This window comes from Acipenser ruthenus, chromosome 24, assembly GCF_902713425.1.
Source record: "Acipenser ruthenus chromosome 24, fAciRut3.2 maternal haplotype, whole genome shotgun sequence".
Taxonomy (NCBI): Eukaryota; Metazoa; Chordata; class Actinopteri; order Acipenseriformes; family Acipenseridae; genus Acipenser; species Acipenser ruthenus.
Genome location: NC_081212.1, coordinates 6,336,421 through 6,358,950, shown reverse-complemented (window position 1 = coordinate 6,358,950; position 22,530 = coordinate 6,336,421). Strand labels below are relative to the sequence as shown.

The 22,530-nt window shown below is 40.0% G+C and overlaps 3 protein-coding genes across 4 annotated transcripts; 2 read left to right on the top strand and 1 right to left on the bottom strand.

The window, feature by feature from the left end:
- The first annotated feature begins 1,736 nt into the window (after positions 1 to 1,736).
- On the top strand, positions 1,737 to 12,121 carry LOC117429185 (ATP-dependent RNA helicase DHX33-like). Of its 2 annotated transcripts, none has more exons than XM_058998335.1 (12): positions 1,737 to 2,054; positions 3,172 to 3,332; positions 3,780 to 4,007; positions 4,469 to 4,639; positions 4,902 to 5,087; positions 5,734 to 5,845; positions 5,994 to 6,153; positions 6,655 to 6,743; positions 6,881 to 7,008; positions 7,507 to 7,710; positions 8,119 to 8,205; positions 8,307 to 12,121. In XM_058998335.1, the coding sequence occupies exons 1-12, from the start codon at positions 1,847 to 1,849 to the stop codon at positions 8,613 to 8,615; spliced, it is 2,043 nt and encodes a 680-aa protein (XP_058854318.1). In that variant the 5' UTR covers positions 1,737 to 1,846; the 3' UTR covers positions 8,616 to 12,121. The 2 variants fall into 2 exon arrangements, with proteins under 2 accessions (XP_058854318.1, XP_058854319.1); XM_058998336.1 differs by lacking the exon at positions 1,737 to 2,054 and adding an exon at positions 2,458 to 2,791.
- Positions 12,122 to 13,590: 1,469 nt separating this feature from the next.
- Positions 13,591 to 17,921, top strand: LOC117429287 (complement component 1 Q subcomponent-binding protein, mitochondrial-like). The gene is made up of 6 exons (XM_058998223.1): positions 13,591 to 14,080; positions 14,562 to 14,712; positions 15,174 to 15,261; positions 15,794 to 15,889; positions 16,273 to 16,398; positions 16,745 to 17,921. Exons 1-6 carry the CDS (start codon positions 13,819 to 13,821, stop codon positions 16,892 to 16,894), a joined length of 873 nt encoding a protein of 290 aa, XP_058854206.1. The 5' UTR covers positions 13,591 to 13,818; the 3' UTR covers positions 16,895 to 17,921.
- A 1,003-nt stretch (positions 17,922 to 18,924) lies between these two features.
- Positions 18,925 to 22,319, bottom strand: LOC117430654 (RPA-interacting protein A-like). The gene is made up of 7 exons (XM_034050959.3): positions 22,146 to 22,319; positions 21,105 to 21,293; positions 20,882 to 20,951; positions 20,485 to 20,599; positions 19,981 to 20,044; positions 19,546 to 19,686; positions 18,925 to 19,135 (listed from the first exon to the last, which is right to left on the bottom strand). Exons 1-7 carry the CDS (start codon positions 22,215 to 22,217, stop codon positions 19,106 to 19,108), a joined length of 681 nt encoding a protein of 226 aa, XP_033906850.2. The 5' UTR covers positions 22,218 to 22,319; the 3' UTR covers positions 18,925 to 19,105.
- Between the last annotated feature and the right edge of the window lie 211 nt (positions 22,320 to 22,530).

Genomic DNA, 22,530 nt, shown 5'->3' with positions numbered 1-22,530 from the left:
TAACTGAGATGGATTTACCAGTGAGCAGGAGGATGATGGGAAATGTAGTTCTGAGAGGTCCATGCGGGTACATGGGAAGCCATCTAGAGGCAGGGAATGCAACTTAAAAAAGTTTTAAAAAGTGGTCAAAATGTAAAATTAAATTAAAACAATACACACACCTTGCGTAAACAGTTGTAGCAACACATGGGAACATGTAACACTAAAATAAAAAGGTACCCTTTAATGGGTGACAAGAAGTGGAGTTCACTTTACCAACAACCTGACAAAGTAAGTGCTGAGAATAATAATAATTCTGTTTGGCTTTGTAACTAAAACACAGCAGTAGGTATTAGATTGAGTACAACAGGGTTCAGTAAACTATGTTGCACAGTACATGTATGACACAGTGTAATAATGACGAACATAAGAAAGCTGTAAACACACATTGCATTGTTCTGTATGCTACGTGCAACCACACTTTACATAGCGTGTACGTGCAGTCGAAATCAATTGTACGTCTGTTAAATGTGACCGACATGAATCAGTGTGATAATAACCAAAGTGATTTTATCTGGAGATGTTAGCTATCTAGTGACTGATCAATAAAGCACATCGTTTCCTAGCAGTGTCAGGGTGCCGCAGTATTTTTGTTCCCTGTTAAATTTCCTTCAGGTTAATAATTTAAAGCGAGGGAAATCCGTTTCAATATCAAGTCACTTTAAAAGGATGAACATTACTGTTTCAAGACAGTTTTGCCTGAAGCCAGCATGAACATACTGGACTTTGAGAAAGCACATTGCTTATAGACTGGTCCCCATGGTAACAGCCGCACTGCAGACGATATGCTAATCATGCCTTTTAATACACAGGATCCGGAGGTGTTCGGGGTAATTGTTAACTGTGCTTGCCAATTGCGTGGCCTTTGAAGTAATTGAAAATCTGCACCACTGTTGCAAACACTTATTACATTAATATTACTAATTGCTCAGATAAGTAGCACTTTACTGGAATAGAATGTTTCCACACATTTGACACACGTCGTTAATGTAAACAAAACATCAGTTTAAAACGGCGACGACGTGTGGAGTCCTGAGAAGATTATAATGCACCAGCTAAACACTCCATATAGACCTCTCCACTAGACAAACATTACTGCACTAGGAACAAACAAATGTGGTCAACTGTATAAATGGGTAATTGTATGTAAAAAGAATGTGTAAAAAAGAATGTAATTGTATGTAAAAATAATGTGATATCTTGTAACAATTGTAAGTCACCCTGGATAAGGGCGTCTGCTAATAAATAAATAAATAAATAAATAAATAAATAAATAATAATAATAATAATAATAATAATAATAATAATAATAACTAGCCTCGTCTCATAACTAAATGGTATGAGCTACAGTATACTATTAAAACAGGTTAAAATAATTAACCTAAATATCTTCAGTATATACTGTACAAAACTGATAGGCAAGATTAGACCAACTGATTATTTTTGTTACAGTTCATAACTCTCTTCAAATAAGAAAAATATTATGTATTAATACAAATATAAAAACAAACTCGCCATCAATTACTTAACATCCCCGTTATTGTTTTGTTTTTGATGTTTTTGTTTTCTCGACTTTATTTTCATTTGAACTCGACAACACAATAAGCTCACTGCCACAAAAAGTTAACAGCCGCCTATACAGAAACAAACAAATAAAGTTGTATTAAAAAAGTGACGTAGTAAGCATGCGACTGCGAGCGAAAGGAATCGTGGAAGTCCGCGTGTTTGTAGGGTGCTGAACAGTTACAGTAGGTCTGTGTTTTTGCACATTTTGTAAACGCTTCCGATCTTTTTGTTTTTTTAGATCATGCCCCAAGATCCTGCACCTCCTCCGGCGAAGAAATTTAAGCCGGGGTCACCGCTCTTTCGCCTAAATAGAAAACCTGGCATGCTTCCACCTAGTAAAGAAAACACATCTGTACCGGTGGAACTGCAACGTAAACACCTCCCTATTTACCAGGCGAGACAGCAGCTAATCAACCAGCTCCGGCAGCTGCACAGTGCGGTCTTAATAGGTAAGTGACGACTGCGCGTCAATTATATTAGGGTAACATAAATTGTGAATACACCTTGCGTGAGTGACAAAGTGCCTGTGCCCATATTTTTTGTATTGCATTGACAACTTCAATGCTAAAGGGATGAAAATAACATTACCATTGCATAGCAGTCTGATCCATTCGTTGTTTCATTAAGTTTAATAAGACTCGCATGAGCTAGCTGTACGCTGTGGCTAATCAAGTTCGTAGCTAAAACCTGGGATGGTACCCAGTGGTAGTACAAGTTTGATTTGCAAGTGTATTTGGCAATTTTTACTATAACTGGTTGAATCATCTGGTACTACACTGAATATGATTAAGAACATGCATATCAAATATAGACCGATTTAACCGGTAAAAAACGGTAAAACACCACAGATACAAAAAATATGAAATCGGTGTATATACACAATAAACACTAGAAAAACACTGGAAGTGGTCTCAATTCACGTTGACTTGACCCCTTACTAAACCCACCCCAACTACTGAGTTTCAGCAAATTCCTATATTTCTATTGGAGGATTGTAACACGCTTGCGAGATTTAAAACAAGATTACATTTAGAAAGGAAGGATTGTTCTTGCTCGCGAGATTTCAAGATATATTACAGTTCGATAGGGAGTATTTAAACCGTGGAATTTAAAACACACAAAAACCCCAGAAGAATATGCCTGTGACCATAAGGATTTTGTTGTGGAAGACAGAAAAGGAAATAAGGTACAATTGAAAAAGTGTGCAAGTACTGTTGAGTTACTATACATATTGTGACAGAAAAAAACTAAAGTAACCTAAAACAATATTTTCATACAGTATATAAAAAGCGAAAGCCTCGGAAAAAAAATATTTATGTATAACTCGAAAATAGCTAAAAATGTGAATAATAGATACAAAATCTATTATATCAGGATGTTTCAGAGATAGAGACGTAGAGAGAGAGAGAGAGAGATAGAGAGATGTGAGTGTTTATTGTGTTTTTCCATTTTTGTCATTTAACTTGATGTAGATATGGCTTGACCAGCCACAGTGCAAGCTTAGAGGTGCCAGTGTCTTCTGGAAAGGCTGTGCCTGCTTGTTCATTTGGCTGCCCTGTGTTTCAGGTGAGACTGGCTCAGGGAAGACCACACAGATTCCTCAGTACCTGTTCGAGGCGGGCATCGGGAGGCAGGGCCTTGTTGCCATCACACAGCCCCGCAGGGTGGCAGCCATCTCCCTGGCAACGAGAGTGTCCGAGGAAAAGAGGTGTCAATTAGGAAAACTGGTACAGCGTTTACATCTTTTTTTTTTGGTTGCTTTTTTTCCCATTTCATATTTTTTAATCAAATTCTTAAGTCACCTTGCTGTTGGTATTCACAGATAAATCAATATGTAGTATTAAGAAAAAAATACTGTTGTGAACAGTTTCTTACTTATTATATTACTGTTACACTTTTTTTTATCCCTTTCTGTAAACATGCATTTGCTCTTGCTTCAGAATAATTCTATTTGTGGGTTTGTCTTCCCAGCAAACCAACAGCTATAACTTTAGAAATACATACATGGATACATAGCTCTGTCAAACATCGAGCATTATTAAGAACATTTAACTAATCAGGACAGGAATTACATCTTACAGCCCTGTTCCTTTTTCAGTAAATCAAACAGTTTTGTTTTAAAGGACAGGAGTGAAATATGGCCTGAGAGTAACAGGGTGCATTGTGTGCTTCAGGTGGGCTATACGGTCCGGTTCGAGGATGTTACCTCCGCTGAGACCAAGCTGAAGTTCATGACGGACGGCATGTTGCTGCGGGAGGCGATCGGGGACCCCCTGCTGCAGCGCTACACCGTGGTGATTCTGGATGAAGCCCACGAGAGGACTGTGCACACAGACGTGCTGTTTGGGGTTGTGAAGGCAGCACAGAAGAAACGCAGGGAGCAGAACAAGTTCTCATTGAAGGTTAGGCTCTGGTCCAAACTAAATCGGGAACAATACAGGATTGCTGTGATTCTCATCGCATTTTAGTTTGTTTTTTCCTTATTGGATAATTTGTTTATAATATAGAGCAGACCCTGATGTGATCTGAAATGGCTACATAGCAGTTTGTATCAGATAGAAAGTGACGTGGCATTTAGATTAGCTGTACTGTTTAAGTCTTCTTTTTTCCCTATATAATATAAAAAAATATAGTGTAAGATCCCAGCTGATTTTCGCCTGCGCTCTCATTGATAAAATCAGCTTTTATCCTACAGCACCCAATACAATATTCTGTATTTCTGTTTTGGGATTAAACGGTGAAGTGATGTGTGATCTGTGGCACTGAAGTGCAAACTTCATTATACAAGACTTTAATTGTAAATACTAATTAGTTCAGTAGGCAGTGAAGTGCTAATTGTCGTTTTCCTGGTGTTGCACTGTAGGTGATTATTATGTCAGCTACTATGGATGTAGACCTGTTCTCCCAGTACTTTAACAACGCTCCAGTGCTGTATCTGGAGGGGCGGCAGCACCCCATCAAGATCTTCTACACAAAGCAGCCTCAGACTGACTACCTACAAGCTGCCCTGATCTCCCTGTTCCAGATCCATCAAGTAAGTTGAGTGTGCAGGACTGTTCAAGATGAAATATGGACGTGTTCTTTTTTAACACGGGGTGTAATTGCATTGACAGAGATGGCGAGTATAGATATGCTATTTAGTTTAATCAGCAATGAAGTTCTACAGCTAAGTCAAGTAGACCAATTACACTGCTTGTAGTGTCTTATACATTTAACCGACCAATGACGTTAGCAAAACAGTACATTAAATCAGTAGTTAAAATGTGTGCTTTGACTGCGGGTGTTGTGTTTCTCAGGAGGCTCCCTCTTCTCATGATATCCTGGTGTTCCTGACCGGGCAGGAGGAGATCGAGGCCATGGCTCGCACCTGCAGAGACATTGCTAAGCACCTCCCGGACAGCTGTGGGCAGATGGTAGTGATCCCACTGTACGCATCCCTGCCTCACACACAGCAGCTGCGGGTGTTCCACACAGCGCCCAAGGTGAGGGAGTGATTGTGCGCTCGCACATTAATCTATAGCAATGCAAACCCAGCCCACAAATATGGTAAGACGTTCGTCGGAAGTTCTTGAGAGCATCGGGGTACAGAGGGAAGAACCCTGACTGTCCAAAGATGTTTTTTAGCATTCTTCTGGTGTCACACTTACAATTTTATATTTACGTTGCTCTAATTTTCTATTTACACATGTGGCAGTGGATAGTAATGTTGTTTATTAAGTGACACATTTACAGCTATGCACAAAAGCTCTGCATCACCCTATAGAATTAACAAATTTTGCTTCATAAAGTCGAATGAAACCTGCTGAATAATGTTACGTTAACATAGTGAATTACACACCGCTTTGTAGTTTCCCGTATATTTAACAAAAAGCTGACAAAAATTGAAAAATGTGACGTTTTGAAATCGAACATGAAAATCTGTACTACTATTATGGCTTCCGGTAGACTTTTGCGATATAATTTTGTAGTTTGATTACATGATGTTAAATAAAAGATCTAAATAATATATTAATTATATCTCAGTTCTAAAGTTCTAAGTGATTCAAAACTTTTGGCCATAGCTGTAATGTTTACTTGCTAAAGTTCCTGTGCTTTGTGAATTAACTGCTATTTAATTCTGCTTTTCAGGGCTGTCGGAAAGTGATTCTCTCCACCAACATCGCAGAGACTTCCATCACCATCTCAGGAATAAAGTTTGTCATTGACACAGGGATGGTAAAGGCGAAACGCTACAACCCAGGTAGGCTTTCTGTTTCTCAGGTTCACTCATCGCTGACACCTGGTACATCGTGTGTGATATTAGATTTCTCTAGATTGTATGTGATTTAGTGTTTCATCCACGTCATACGTATTAGAACTGCACTGTCTCACCTCTCCCCTCTCCGCAGACAGTGGATTGGAGGTGCTGGCGGTTCAGAGGGTGTCGAAGGCCCAGGCCTGGCAGCGCACAGGGAGGGCTGGGCGGGAGGACAGTGGGGTGTGTTACCGGCTCTACACCGAGGACCAGTTTGACCAGTTCAACAACATGACCGTGCCAGAGATCCAGAGGTGGGCCACCGCAGCGAAACATCATTTAGATCTTTTATTTCACATCATTTACAAAGAAACTACAAAATGAGATTGCAAAAGTCTACCGGAAGCCGTACAGTATTTCATGTTAGATTCCGAAATGTCACATTTTTCCATTTGTCAGTTTTTCGTTAAGTATATGGAAAACCACAAAGCGGTATGTAATTCAATATGTTAACATAACATTATTCAGCAGATTTCATTTGTCTTTATGGAGCAAAATGTGTTCATTCTGTTGGGTGACGGAAAACGTTTGGCCACAGCTGTAGCTTAAACGAGAGAAGAGGTGACACTTTAAAGAAACTAGACAAACAGTTCAGTGTAATAAGAGATAGTCAAAGTAATAACATTTATAAATATTTTCCGTTAGGGATGCAACACCTACAATACTTCTGAGAAGTCAGCTGTGATAATGAGAGTCTGGATCTGTTGGCTGCAAGCCCTTTGTGAATAACCTGAAGCCCTGTGTTGTTTCTGCAGGTGCAACCTGGCCAGTGTGATGCTGCAGCTACTGGCCCTGCGGATCCCCAATGTGCTTACCTTCGACTTCATGTCCAAACCATCACCAGGTGAGCTGGTCTTCTGCTTCCTTCCTGTTGGATTGTGGTGGATACAGACTAGACTAGCAGTGTTACACTGCTGAAGCCTTTGCCCTGTTAAACTGGGAGTGTACAGTGAATCTTTAATTGAGATCTTTGTTCAACAGAGGCTGTTCGAGCGGCCATTGAGCAGCTGGATTTATTAGGCGCTGTCGAACGCATGGATGACCAGGTGACTCTCACACCAATGGGAAAGAAAATGGCTTCCTTTCCTCTGGAACCCAGGTTTGCGAAGGTCAGTGGTGTTTTATTTGTAATTTATTATTGCATGTCTAGAATGAACTTCACTGACAGCCCTGGCTTTTACAGCCCTGGCTTTTGCAGCCCAGGCTGGAACTTTCTAGGTCTGAGGTGGAATAATTCTGAAGATGGTTGCATTGACCCATTCCCACAGTCCCAAATTGTTAATATCAGGCATTGAAATAAGACCCCTATTGCATAGCAGTGTGATCCATTCCAGGTTTTACTACAAACTTTTAAGACACACCTGAGTTTGTTACCTATACAGTGGCTAATCAGGTATGTATTAAAACCTGGAATGGGTGAAACTGCAATACAACAGGAGTTTTATTTCGATCCCTGAATATGATGCACATAACACAGCACATCCTTTTTGCCTTTTATCCATCTATTCCAACGATTATAAAATCTTTCCCTTGTACACTGATTGAATTACTGTTAAAAAGTAACCATGATTACAATGGAAGTGTTTGTCTCTCTCTGTCTGTGTCAGACAATACTGCTGTCCTCGCAGTTCCACTGCACAGAGGAGGTGTTGACCATCGTGTCCCTGCTCTCGGTGGACAGCGTGCTCTATAACCCCCCCTCACGCCGCGATGACGTGCTGTCCGTCCGCAGGAAATTCATCTCCAACGAGGGAGACCACATGACCCTGCTCAACATCTACTGGGCCTTCAAAAACGTCAAGGGCAATAAGGTACAGTGCCTTTACGTTTGTGTAAATTACCTAGGGCGGTAAGTTTCCTTTTTCATTTCTTTAATGTTTAAACCACAACGAAACCTGTTGTGGAAAGCTCTCAAATAGGCGGCTATTCATTTATATTTAAATGTCTAAGATCACATGTGTAGTTGCTCACCTGGTAAAGACACGGCTGTGTGGTGTGGTGGAGGAGTCACACAGTGAGGGCAGCGCAGGTTCCTGACCTGTCTATGCCAAGTTGCTGATCTTTGATTCCACTGGGAGCATTGCATTGGCTCAGGCACTGCCACAGGTTATCTGTGTGCATGGAAAAAGACCACGTTAGCATTGTATTAGCCTTTCGTTGTACACTAAACTGAATATTTGACATATTTTTAACCACAGTACAATCTCTGTTCTCCACAGGACTGGTGTCGAGAGAATTTTGTGAACAGCAGGAACATGGCTTTGGTGTCGGAGGTCCGATCTCAGCTGAGAGAAACCTGTATGAAGGTACAGGACTTTTATTGGGTTTTCTTCTGGTTTCAAGGGTTTTCTGGTTTCAAGCCTGCTGTAGTTCATTTCTGTCTCTGCTTATTTCCCGGGTAACGCAGCTGGGAATGGCGATGGAGTCGTCTCGCACAGACACTGCCAACATCCGCCGCTGCCTGGCACACGGGCTCTTCATGAACGCCGCAGAGCTGCAGCCAGACGGGTCTTACTACACTCTGCACACCCACCAGCTGGTCTCCATCCACCCCTCCTCAGTGCTCTTCCAGGGCAAGCCTGCCTACGTGGTGTTCAATGAGCTGCTGCACACCTCCAAGTGCTACATGAGGGACCTGTGCCTGGTGGACCCAGACTGGCTGCACGACGCGGCACCCCAATACTTCCGCAGGAAACTCCGACTGCTCAACAGCTAGTCTTCGAAAGCGCAGCCTTGGGGTTAGCTCTTCAGCAGCTGTCGGCCCTGAAACGGTCCTGAAATGAAACGTGGACCCCAGTTTAGGGGGGTCAAAGAGTTTCTCCAGCAGAAGACCTGCGTTTGTGTGGCGTCAAGGAGAGTTGTTCTACAGGATTTTGGGTGTGCTTAAAGGAGTTTCTACTGACACACAATCCAGGCACCCAGGTTTTTTTTTTTCTTTTTCATGATTTGAAAACCGATTAATTAAAAGGAATTCATCGGATTAATATCTGAAACCTGTTTTGGGACAGGTACGAGGAAGCGGTCAATATCGTAACTTAACAATTTTGTAATACAGTAAATACGATACAGAGTTCTTGTTGTTACACTCTTTGACGTATAAAGAAGTTGTGAAATTGAGAGCAGTGAATTGGAAGTCTGTACACATTAAAGTGTAGTACATTTACAATTCAGAGTCAACCTGGCCGAACCGTGGAACAAAGGGAGCGCTGCACCTCATGCGATGTTAACATGTGCAGCTGGTTTTACTGTTGTACTTTTATTTCTGCAGATGTTTAGAAACTTTCGAAAATTCAGTGACAACATTTCAACTAAGTATTTCCTAATGCCTTCAGTATTTGTAAATGTACCACTATTGAGTGTTTAATAGTTTACAATATGTATCCTGCTGCTACTGTACTGTGGTACAGGATAGCTTCACTCTTCTGGAAGTCTGCCCGGGGGACACTTTCTAAACATTGGTGTTTTTATAACTTAAGTACAACTGTAAAACAGGCTGCAACCATAATTTACTATTGAAAAAAATAGTAAAAAGCAAAGACCTAGGTTTATTTTACGATTATTTACCATTACACCTGACCAAATACTTTTTTGGTTACCTACATGGATTAGACATGGATTAGATGATTTTACTGTAGTGTGAATTCTATTGGAAAAAGTAGAAAATTCCAGGTGGGTAAGGTTGAACTTCCAGGAAGCTAACTATGAAAGACAAGGAGTTATGGTGGTCATGTAAGCAGAGCTATGCAAAAAAGAAGCAGACAATTATTCTAATTCCAGTTTCTGTATGTCTCATTACAACAAGGGCTGTATAAATCTGGTAAATATTCATTCTGTCCTGAGACTTTTTCCACGGTTGGGTTGGGGTGGGGGGAGCCTAGAGGATATTTACTTTCTGTCTGAGTAACTAGAATAATCCAATTATATCTTATTTTAATTATTATATCCCTCAGGTGAACAAAATGTGTGTCTTGCAGAATTCACCTGTGTGTGAAACCGTTAAGACTCCATGCTGGTTAGAACTAGCTCCTGTATTCAATGTAAGGCAACGGTTGGCTGAATTTGATGTATGCATCATAAAAAAAAGCAATGCCCAATTGATTAGTTTATGTATAGGGAGGGATTTTCCCTATAGAGAACAGGGTTGGCTTCTAAACCCAGGCAAGAGAAATACTCCACAAGAAGAAAATGTCCAGTTGACGTGATGAAGGACTTGGGGACTGGACAGAAGCCCTCTCATGCAGGTGTGATGTAAGATAACTGGAAGCCTCTCTGTGTTCTTAACCATGCCATGTTCAGACTGTCTTTATAACTCCTGGCACCAAAGAGAATAACTAGCTGAAGATTTACTTCCAGTAGTGCTTCTATCCCTTTGGTACTTCCAGGATCATTTACTGTGCCAGAACTGAGCTGTAAAATAAACAGGGGTTCCCTCAAAATGTATATACCATTGATATCTAATGTCTTACCCATGTGAAGTACTGCTGGACAGACCATTTATTAATACAGCTGCTGCTAATCCTGTCTTTTTTTTCTTTTATTTCCCTAATATTTGTAAAGTTTACTTTTAGAATATCAAATGATAGATTGCATGGAATTGTGGCAGCTATATATATACAGGGACCAGAATATGCACCCGAGGCCTGTGTTCACTTTCATTTCTACATCCAGGCAATACCTGAAGGTTGTTTAAGACAGGGACAAGCTGGCTGTTCCATGTCAGCTCATTGTTCCAACCGTGTTCTGAATTGTTTCATTTAACCAGTTCATCTCCATCCCCACTAGGGTTTTGAAATGATTGAGATCTACAGTAAGCGCATGGTTTCAGTGTGCAGATAGAAGTAGAATTAGCATGGCTTTACTTCGGGTCTGGTCAGGTGTAGACAAGTTCAGTATTATTCATATTACTGCCACTGTTGTTCAAGACCATAAAGAGGTGCTTGTTAGAAATGACACTGAAGAAGTTCTTTGAATGCCATGGAAATCTGTTATGTATAAGATACATATACATACAACATGTGTATGTGGGAGTAGTAAATATGTACACACTACTAAGTCACTGTACATTTTAAATGGTGCCATTTGAACTATTCTTGGATGACTGTATGCAGAGCAATGTCCATGAAAACATGACTGCGCCAAAATATGTTGTACCCATGGGAGGAGTCAGTGGGCCAACTTCCTGTCATGTTTGGAGACAACCCTTGAGTGTGCCTAGTTAATGGTTGCAGGTGTTTATGAATATGGCTGTGATTGCACCTCTGTGCTGTCAGTTAGGGTAATAGGGTTTGTTCCCAAAGGCAGGGGTCTTTGAACGAAGTGATAAAATCCATTTTCTTACCTCGTGACAGATTCACTGTATTCCTTCTCGCTGCACAGAAAACCTTTGTGTTCTTTGCTCATCTGTGTTTGTTTTGTTTTAACTCATGTTCATGCAGCTTTCTGTTCTTCAAATACACCACTGTACATTTTAAACCGTTTAAATCTCTACTTCTTTGTACCTTCCTGTGCTGTAGGTCATTTTGAAAGTCTGGCTGAAATCCCATGGTCTCAGCCTGGGTTTGGTGAGGAGGAAGTGTAATAGTGAAATAAAGTTTATAAAAATAAGAAAGCCCCTGATAAAATTGCTAATTCTACTAAGAGTACATAAGATGGATTTTAGGATCTTGGGTAGGACTCCTCTCACGTGAATGACAATTCAGGGGCATTCCTATTAATGATGGTTAGTGTTTGATCAGGCTGCTAAAACTTATCAGGTCAAAGTGTATACTCTCAGGACGAAAATAAAAAGCTAATTTGTTATATTAAAAAGGAAACAAAAACAGGTTAACAATACAGGTAACTACTCTGTTTACGAGGTCGAGTGTACATTATAGTACAGTACGTCGTGTTTCTGAAGTCGCTGCGGGACCTCAAGAATAGAAACGTAAAACTGTGACTTGAAGAAAACGTGTTGGTTGTTGTTGGATGATCTTGGTGGCCCATGTTGTGTACGGTACCATTCTGCTACTAAAAGCCTAAAAATAGTGGTACTTGCTTCCTTACTAAAACAGAGTGCTGGCATTTGTTAAAGGCGAGTATGCAGCATCCCCTTGCAGTTGACTTGCCCATACATTGAGACTGCATGTCTGCATCCACTGAATTGGTTGGAAGTTAAGGCAAAGCTCTGCCAAGTTATACAGATGTGGAAATCGATTAGAAACAGCCCAAAAACTCGGTTACACAAGGGTATCTAGCATACTTTAATAAAGTCAATGTATGCAGCACGTTCGTTGTCATGTTATTTGTCCCATCCAATAATTTATTTTATTAGTACCGAGTCAAAACAAAGAAGACGTGGCTATTCGGGTCTAAACTGTAAGCAGCAGGTTGAATCGAGGTGGCTGTGCTGGATCGTTTTAGTACTGATTTAACTTGCAGACAGGAATACTTTTTGTCTGGGCTGACTTTCCAGTTTGTTTTCTGAAAGCAGTTTATTTTACGTTCTGTTCAGTAGCCTCTGTAGTAGCCTTTTGTTTAATGTGTGATTCTGAAGCTAAATAGCGATCGATCGTATTTTCTCCAAAGACACATTAAGATATGCAAAACAATTACCTCAGTCTGCATGTAGTTTATTTGGGAAATATCTTGAAACGATCATCAGCCGAAATATACGTTGCTTTCTTTGTCGTCCATTTCTACTATTTTATGCTGAAAACTAGATTTTAGCAACCTAAATCAAAACAATGCAGCACCAACTTTGTCCCGCCCCCTCCTGCACAGTACAGTTCACATAAAGCAGCAAAGACGCACTGATAGGCTGAAAACCTTGTCATTTGAATAGTAAATAAGAACGTTAAGAACTGCTTTGGAGAATTTATTTTGTAAATGTTACTTGTGGACATTTTTTGTTTGTTTTTTGCTTAAGTGCAGTGCACACGGGACGGCGAATGAATAAAAATGGGCTATCTACAGAAGGAAGATAGTAGTTTGCGTCGCTTGCACTGTGTAGTAGTTCATTTAAACGCGGTTTCTTTTCTTTTTTCTCCCTCTCCGTACTTGTTTGTATGCATTGGCCCCTAAGAGATGAATTTCGCGTTAACCCATCAATTTCACGATTTCCGCGAAATCGCGAATTAGGTAGGTCCCTATTTATAAGCAGCAGAGTGAAACACGCTTTTGTAAAATATTTTCTTTATAATACAGAGAATATTTGCACACCAACTGGTTGTATTGTGTCATTTACTTATTTTTTTGTTAATTATAAGTGAATCTAATTTTAAAATATGTAGTTAAACATTAACATTGTGTTTGTTTTGTTTTACTGTTTTACCGGAGGTCCCCGGTTCAAATCCCACCTCAGCCACTGACTCATTGTGTGATCCTAAGCAAGTCACTTAACCTCCTTGTGCTCCGTCTTTCGGGTGAGATGTAGTTGAAAGTGACTCTGCAGCTGATGCATAGTTCACACACCCTAGTCTCTGTAAGTCGCCTTGGATAAAGGCATCTGCTAAATAAACATTTCTGTCTAAATAAATGGCCATTTTCGAACAGAGAAAGATTAATCAAAATTTTTGGAATGAGGAATTTCAATAACAGCATTCCATCAACACAGTAGGATAAATATCATGTTAGAAAATATAGCTTTATTAGTTTATTGTGACATGCCTCAATTTTTCAGAACGTCTTTGTTGTATCCGCGTCTGTTCTCTCACGGCTGCTTGCTCAGTCTGTAAGGTCACGCACACAGTCATGACGGAGAGGCACATCCGTAAACTCACTTCCAGTTGAAAGTTGAGAGTGAAGGGGAGGTCAGGGTGTCCTTCTTAACTACACGCGTTTCCAGCAGCGTCTGCACTGACTGCTCAGTAGGTGTTCGACTCCGCCGTTCGTTACAGCGATCACCAGTTAACATTATAATATAATCCAATCTACCTGGCAACATGTTTAAGTCTTTTACCCGAGTCGTTTGCACTGCAGCACGGATCTCCTCCGGTACTGCCACCGCCTCTACTTCCCGGGGACTGGAACAGCTCCTCCGGCCGGCCTTGTGCGCTCCAAGCTCGGTTACATATCGGCCTTTCACACGCTCCATCTGGATGCTGTGTAGTAGCGGTTCCTCATCGGGATCCAGGCCGGGGTTGCTAAGCTCGAGTCGGGGTATTCCTTCTCTGTCATGTGGCTGCGGGGGACTGCACACAGAAGGTAACACTTAAAATTAATTTTTTTTTAAATGCTTGCGTTTGGAAGATTGCACAGATCTGTTGAAAGTGCTACAGCAACGTTGATAGGCTGTGTTCTCGTAAGTTTCGGTAACCAAACCATCCACATTGTTCTGTAACACATTGGTTAATTTGTATTATAAAACACGTGATGCCGTTGAGAGAATTACCATTTTAGTTTCTGAGGGCAGTACGAGACTGTGGTAAGGGCATGCGGTTAATACTCCACACACGTTTCACTGCGCATAAGCGCGGTTGTACAGTACCGCAGTATTTGGAATTATAAAACGCAAATGCTGTCCAGTCCAGGTCCAGGTTCATAAAAGTTTATATACATTTGGGGGGGAACGCTGCACCACGTGACATTGGCTTCATCGCTGTGGGATCAATTGATGATGTAAGATGTCTGCAATACTATAGTGCTATCAGTGGGTTTCTGTAAATCTCTGTTATCTTACCGCCAGGCGACAAGGCCTTTGTGGAGTTCCTGTCGGATGAGGTTAAAGAGGAGAGGAAGATCCAGAAGCACAAGTCCCTGCCCAAGATGTCTGGTGACTGGGAGCTGGAACTCAATGGCACAGAGGCCAAACTCAGCCGGAAGACCTCTGGAGAGAAGTGAGTGTCTGAAGGAGGCAGGGGTCAGTGTGGCTATCCTGTACTGCAGCCACAAGGATGCTGTCTGCTGCCAAGGAAAACATTTAGCAACAGCATCTTAACTTTAAACTTAGACTTAGTTGAGGCGAGGGTCAAAATCAACATTTTTAAGTTATAACATACTTATGTTACAGAATACCTAATATGCAGTTACGTAATACAGTAAAGTTAGGATACACACACGTCAAAGGCTTCCTGACACTATCTTTTTTTAACAAATCAATTCTAAAATGCTTGTCATAAAACAGTCCCCTTGCTAGTGTAACACCTTTTTAATGCAGAAAAGTGTAAACCATGCATGATATAGTTTCAGTTGAAGGTAAAACGCTCCATCTTCCACTAAAGCCTGTTACATATTTGTGCTGCATGGATTTTGCTAAACTCTTTTTTTTTTTTTTTTCCTGTTCTGTGTGCTGTTTTAGGGTTACAATCACATTCAACGTCAACAACAGCATTCCACCCTCCTTTGAAGAGGAGGCCCAGCAGGGAGAGAAGCCCTCAGAAACGGAGGTGAGATTGCAGCTATACTGTACCTGCTCTCCTCCAGGCACCCGCTGGTTATATGTTTACAGTATGGTATACACTGATATTAAAGAGTAAGTAGCGGGGTAGTGCACTAGAGTGGACATTTTGAAAAGAGCTTTGAAGCAGACTTTAAAGTTATAAGTGTAAAACGTTGTCAGGATGTTAACAGTGAAAAGGAAAATGACAGGTATGTTATTTAAACAGTTGTAGCAACACGTGGGGACGTGTAACGGTATATTTTTCGGAACCCTGCTACTTCAATCTTTTAATGTGATCCAGCCATCTGAAATGTCTTTGTATCTGATAGCAGAGGGAAACGATGTCCCATTAAAATTAACTGAACTGTGAATGTAGCATAGGGTGCTGTGTAAGATACAAGCTGATTTTGACCCATACAAGGTCCTCTTGTGGAGTGGATATTGGCTTTTATTGAACGGCACCCAATATGATATTCAGCATATTTCGGCTAAACATCGGATGGCTGTTTCACTGTTTTATTTTAATGTTTTTCTTTCAGCCTGACATTCTCTCATCTCCCAACTTTGTTGTTGAAGTAACAAAACAAGCTGCAACCCAGTCCCTGGTTTTTGACTGTCATTATCCTGAAGATGAGGTTGGTGTTGACATGAGATACGCTCCCAGTGATGCTTCAGGGTACACTAAAGCTAACCTCCTTCACTTGAACAGAATTACATGGAAGCCACAAGGCAATCAACATCATTTATTTGGTGCTTGTGAATTCAGGGTTTTTCCCAAGTGGGTTTAATTTTAGGTCTGTAGTCTGTCTTTAAAAAAAACAAAAAAAACTGTCCCTCCATGAAACTTCAATAATGGAGTGATAACCTATAGCTCGGATCTGTCGTCTTGGGCAACAGGGAGATGCATCTTTTATATAGTGTACAACACAAATCAAGGATGCAATCTCGGTTGTGAATTTTGTTATGCTACTGTTATGCATGTCTGTCATGTTGCTGACACGCCTGCACTGCTCTCCAGGTAGCCCACGGTGAAGAGGAGGAGGAGAGTGATATCTTTGCCATCCGTGAGGTCAGCTTCCAGCCCACAGGTGAATCGGACTGGAAGGACACCAGCTACACACTCAACACCGACTCCCTGGACTGGGTGTGTACTGGGCTGGGCATTACGGGTGTTACTGGAGCACAATTTTAAACATTGTCACACATTTCCCTGAATGGTTTTTATTTATTTTTCTTGGTTGCAAACATTCAAAATATCTTTAAATGGGTTTAATAATACATTCATATTTAAGCAATTACAATTGCCATACTTTTTCTTTACAGATTAACCCATTTTATTGCATTTATACAGCAAAAACCTGTGCTTTGACAAAGTGAATGGCTAGGTATTGTATTGGGTGAATAGAAAAGGGAATACAACTGATTAAAATATGCAGTTTGACTTCATTAACTAGTGATTCTATTAAGCATGTCTCTGTTCCACCACACAGGCTCTGTATGACCATCTGATGGACTTCCTGGCTGACCGCGGGGTTGACAACACCTTTGCTGATGAGCTGGTGGAGCTGAGCACCGCTCTGGAGCACCAGGAGTACATCAAGTTCCTCGAAGAGCTCGGTGGCTTTGTCAAGTGCCAGTGAAGAACCTCCTTTAATGCAACAATCCTTTAATAATCCTGCTGCTTCACGCGGCTACCAAAATCACAACAAACTTGGACGCTTCAAGTACTTGAATACCTTTTTATGATCTTTGCATAAAAGCTGCGTTGCTTTATTATTTTTTCAACATATTTTGCGTTTATTAGGTTATTTATCATCGATTAGAACTAAATATTGGAGTGACAGAAACTATTGCAAACACCATAAAAAGGTTAAAATAACGTTTAAAGTGTATTTGAAGCAATATGCTTTTAAACATTAGCACAAGTATGACAAGCCTATTACATCACAGAGGGATATTGTAACATGGGTCTGTGTAACCAGTAATTATGTGAGAACCCTGATCTGAAATACTGAACTCTTTTGTGCAGTATTTGTGTTGGTATTTACTATTGCATACCATGTTAATAAAGGTACGCAGTTGTGAATTTCAAGAAGACATCTTTCATTTTTTTGAGAATCTCCCAGACTAGTAATCAGAGCAGTTAGCACAAATACACACTTAAACATTATAATGTATGTTTTAGTGCAGTTTATAGAATCACTATATAGTTTATATTATTTCAAGGATGATACTTTAATTACAAATGCAATTCCCCCATTGGGAAGGATGATGTGGACATGCTTTTAAACAAGCACGTGAGAACATTTTCATCAACTTACATTGTTGATCCAATTAATGTAAATCGGCATCTGAAACAGACATGTCTTACATCCATACTCTATCTGTAATCAAACTGGAGTTTGCAACACATTTAAGGTAACCTCAGCTGCTTAACATTTTAAAGCAGCTAAGATGTCAGATGTTATACAAATGAGATTACAATGTTGAGTCCCATCTAACCCTTTTTCTTCTACAGTTACTGCTTTGAATAACCTTGTTAAATTATTTTACAATAGAATATAGCATTGTCTTCAAATGTTCCGTTATTGTTTATTCATTGTTAATCCATCAAAATATGTGGATGGGAAATAAGAAAATTCATAAAAATTATCTTGTTTTTTTTTCTTTTTTCTGAATAATTTATTACTTGAAACACAGTAGGATCACACCACAAAAAACAAAAAACAAAAAACACCCCAAAATGAATACTGAAGGATTGCCATTCACAAAGCATTTGCTGCTTAGATTTTGCTCAGGATCCAATTAAAATACAGTCAAGCTCATTCAATTCAAAGAGAATTAGCAAAAAGGGTAACAAGAAAAATAAGCAAACACACAGAAGGGCTGATGAACCAAATAGTCCTGTTTTACTGTGGAGCTATAGTAGTAGGTATTGCATTATTCACTGAGAATTTATTTTCAATCAGTACAATCTACAATACTGTATATAAAAAACAAAACAATATAATTAATTATATTGTAACTATTAAATATATATTGTAAATATAATTATATTAAAAATCTGTAAGAATACAGTGTTACTTTGTGTTAAAACATAGTGTACAGTAACTTACATGCAGCACTGCAGGTAAGGTTTTGGGTCAGAGTAATTTGCTATCCAACTTGGACCAAGAAAAAAAAAAACCCTGAAACTTGAGACTTAACACCAATTTTAAACATCTTACTCAACCGATACTACTGCTTAATGACATGGATCTCACACCAATTAAACCATTAGTATTAACAAGGTAGTTGATATTCAAGTAAGAGAAATTGACTATTGCTGTCTGTTTCTATGACTGAGCTTTCTGACTACCGTTCTGTCTTGTGTGACAGATGTTTCAGTTGGGTTGGGTGGGGGGGAGGGGACCTTTATAGAAAATGTATAAAATGGATCCAAACAAGTTTTTGTAAAGCTAGCAAGAATCTGAAAAGGCAATATATCCCTGGGGATTCTTAAGGCAAAAACATGTTTAATCTGAGTTAGGTAATGACCCATCACTTTTACTACAAAATAATGATTTAATCAATAGTTAACCAGTTTCAGAACGGACATTCCTACTACCCAAGCCAGATCCATATTTATTGTTAAAAGGGATTCTCGTTAAAACAAATACATGACACACACTTAAAATAAAAAAAAGCGCTTTATTTCATAGAAATTGACATTAAGAAAAGACAAACAAGACACACACACCGTTGTAATACAACAAACTGCATGCAAGCAAAACAAACAAATCCTTCCGATTCAGAAGTTAAGAAATCCTTCTTGCAGAGTTAAGACTTGGACTGCAGCGTCTCGGTCTGCTTCAGAGGATGACCGTCAGGTAATCGCAAGCCTACAAGTGACACGGACAAAGAGCACGTTTAATTGCAAAGCTGCAGCACCAATAAGTAAATGCACCGTTATGTCACATTGACTGTGTACACTTGCCCTATGCACGCTACCTATTAATGCACGACCATTTGAAAAGCGTGATTCTGTAGAACGTGTTGATCGTCCATTTAGATACTGTAATGCACAATAGGTATTGTATAGTAAAATCAGGAATGGTTTACTGATAAGTCTATGGGAGTCTTCCAGTATTTCTTTTTTTGCAGCAACTGAAAAACATTAAATTTAGTTTAATGTTCAAAAATCTTGATCATGTTATGCAGCCAAGACAATCTTGTCACAAGCTAGGTTTATATTAAAATAATTCATTATAAAAGAGGAGTATAAACATGATTAAAAAGATCAGAGTCTTACCATACAGCTCATGAGTAGATTAGCACACCTTTCAATGCCATTGGCAACTGAGAAGACAGGGTTTTGGCAACACTGGTAATTATGATCAGTCACTCGGCTCTCCAGAAGGGATCGGAGGTATTCGACAGTGATATTTTTGTTCTGGAAAGACATCAGAAAGCTATTCACATCATTCCCAACCTTTATCTAAGCAGTTTGTTCTCCAAGTAGAACACCTTGGGCTACCTATTGTTACCAGTTAGTCCAAGATTTGTGCTCGTGGGGGTGGCACTAGCCATTAAGATTTTAAATGGCGAGGAATTGCAGAAGTTAAACTTCAGAAAAACACTGCCCAATACTGTTTGATCATAATTGTTTAATAAATTAAAAAAAAAAAAAAAGGGAGGTCAGGGTTTATTTCACAAGGGCAGAACACAATGTTAAAGTGGCACTAACCAGCGTATTAATGTACATCCCACACGGGCATGAGACAAAGTGACTGTTAACCGTCAGGTTATTCCTGGGAAGAGAAAACAGCACGTCAGTATGTTCTAGCACACATTATAAATCACTTATCTGGAATCAACCAATCAGTGAAGTAATTGCCAATTTCCAGTACATCTTGTCCTGTGTACAGATGTCATCCCTTGTATAGATCACCACACCTAATTTCAGTGTTAAATAAATATTTGTAACCATCAGGGGTGTACATAGCTATCTAGTCATATGGCACACCGGCCTCCAAAATATGGTTTCTAATTTAGAAGTTGAAGTGTCTCAATTTAAAGCCAATAATGTGTTAAATGTATAAAATGCAAAAAAAAAAAAAAAAAAAAAAAAAAAACTTAATTTAATTTGGAAAAGTCTTTAGGCCAGATTCAGTTAAATTGTCCCAATAAAGTTTACAGTCAGAAATTCTGTTACACAGCTTATATATGGGATTCCGTCTACACTATTTACCTGTGACAGAGTGGACAGATAACGTGGCTATCTGCATCCAGGCCTTCAGCCATTGCAATCACACACTGCTCCTCATACTGCATGCTTTTGTCGTATTCTTCAAGGATGGCTTGTTCTAGAGGAGAACACAATATCAATTACAACAGAGCGATATCACAAGGACATCCCAATGAACAACAAACTGTCCATTCACCACCAGGCTTGGGTGTAAGACAGTTCAGAAATCAGTGTTGGAACATGATGGGAGTCGGACAGTCCTATCCCCAGGGCCTTGGTTTACAGACTGGCTCTGGATTTTTGAAGCTGACCCCTGTTCAAGTTCCCTGGATGATGCCTATAAGACTCAAACAAACCCCACAAACCTGTAAAACACCGTAAAGAAGCACACAAGCCTCACCTTGCGCAACGAGTTCCCGTTGAATCTCCTCGAGCACTGCCAATTCCCCGTCGTTCTTGAGGTTGAAAATCTACAAAACCCAAAGACACTGGAGTGAGTTACCCAAACCATGAAACCCCCAGCCTTGATTATCAGTCCATAATTCATCTATAAAAAGATGAGAGAAACTGCACAAGCTGTAGTCACATCTGGAAGCACGTGCAGTACAAAAAGGCGGACTCACATCTCCAAAGCCCCCTTTGCTCCACATGGAGGGCAGCCCCCGGTCTGCTGTCTGCAGTGCGTTCCACTCCTCTTCCATCACCTCCTGTACCATGAAGGAGCCCTGAGCCCTGCAGTGCAGGCTCCCCCCAACCTGTCGATACCTCTGCAGCAGCCTGGAGCGGCTGTTCCTCAGGCGCTCCACACATCGCTGACAGGGGAGGAGGGCAGAGGGACTGGATTTGAGTTACACAGCAAGAGACTTGGATCAAAACACTGGTTAAGGACACGTGGACTGTCCATTTTTAAATGGCAGAATTCCAGCAACACTATGGTGCAGACTCCTTAATGTAATATTGCAAAACCTGGTAACTCTGCGCATTTATCAAGAAAGCTCAACCAAAGCATGTACCACTTTTCTTTTGCAAGTCATTTTTCACCCAGTTGCTAAGAGTTCAATTATATTTGCTGCTGGCCTGAAAATGCTCCACACACTCATTTTGAGAAACAGTCCTCATGCATATTAACAGCGTGTTACAGGTCCGTGTCTGGATAGACTAGCTGTATTTAAATACAAACTTCCTTTGTGGATTGAAATAACCAGGTACGGAGAATATGAATATCCAAGTCCCTCCCAAGTCGGATGTGAAATCATAGCACCCGCTTTACAGATGGGACTCACCGGAGTGTGGAAGGTTACTTAGGAGTTCGCTTCCATGTACAGCAAAGGAACAATTTAACATGGACTTGGATTTTCCTGATCATTTAAATACACTACATTGCATTTAAACAAAGGATTTAGTGGCATTCATTATGAAATTGCACAACACAAAAAATGGCACCGCAAGGTCTTTGGTGTTTTTTTTATTTATTTTTTATTACCTTTACTGAAGCTGCAAAATAAAACAAGCGTATAATGTTAGAGGTGGCATAGCAAAATATATACGTGTAAACATCTGAATTTTCCAACCTGTACTGTTATGATTCCATAGAACGCTCAAATGTATTTAAAGAACGCTCTCCTATACCTTTTGAATAATGACAAAAAACAAAAGGAAACTACCTTCCTGTAAGTCTCTTTCCATGGAGGTGTGGTTCCTTTATACATAGCACGGTGTCTGTGCATGGCGTCCATTTTCTGTTACTAAAGAAAAATACACTTTACAAAAATAAAGCCGCTCCACTCTTCCCAAAACACAACAACACTACTTTCTTTCCTCTGCGTCTGTGCGTACGACCTTTTAACCTACCAGGCGCTACGTAACAACCGGGAAAGTAATGACGTAGCAGCATGGGACTTGTGTTTGTCTCTGACAACAACAGCAGTGAGATAATGCTTTGCTCAGTTTGTAGTATTAAAATAAAATCTACACCTTTAAGGTGAATTATACCAATAACTCCCTTTTACTTTATATGATGTTATATTTGCCTATGACGGATAAATAAAC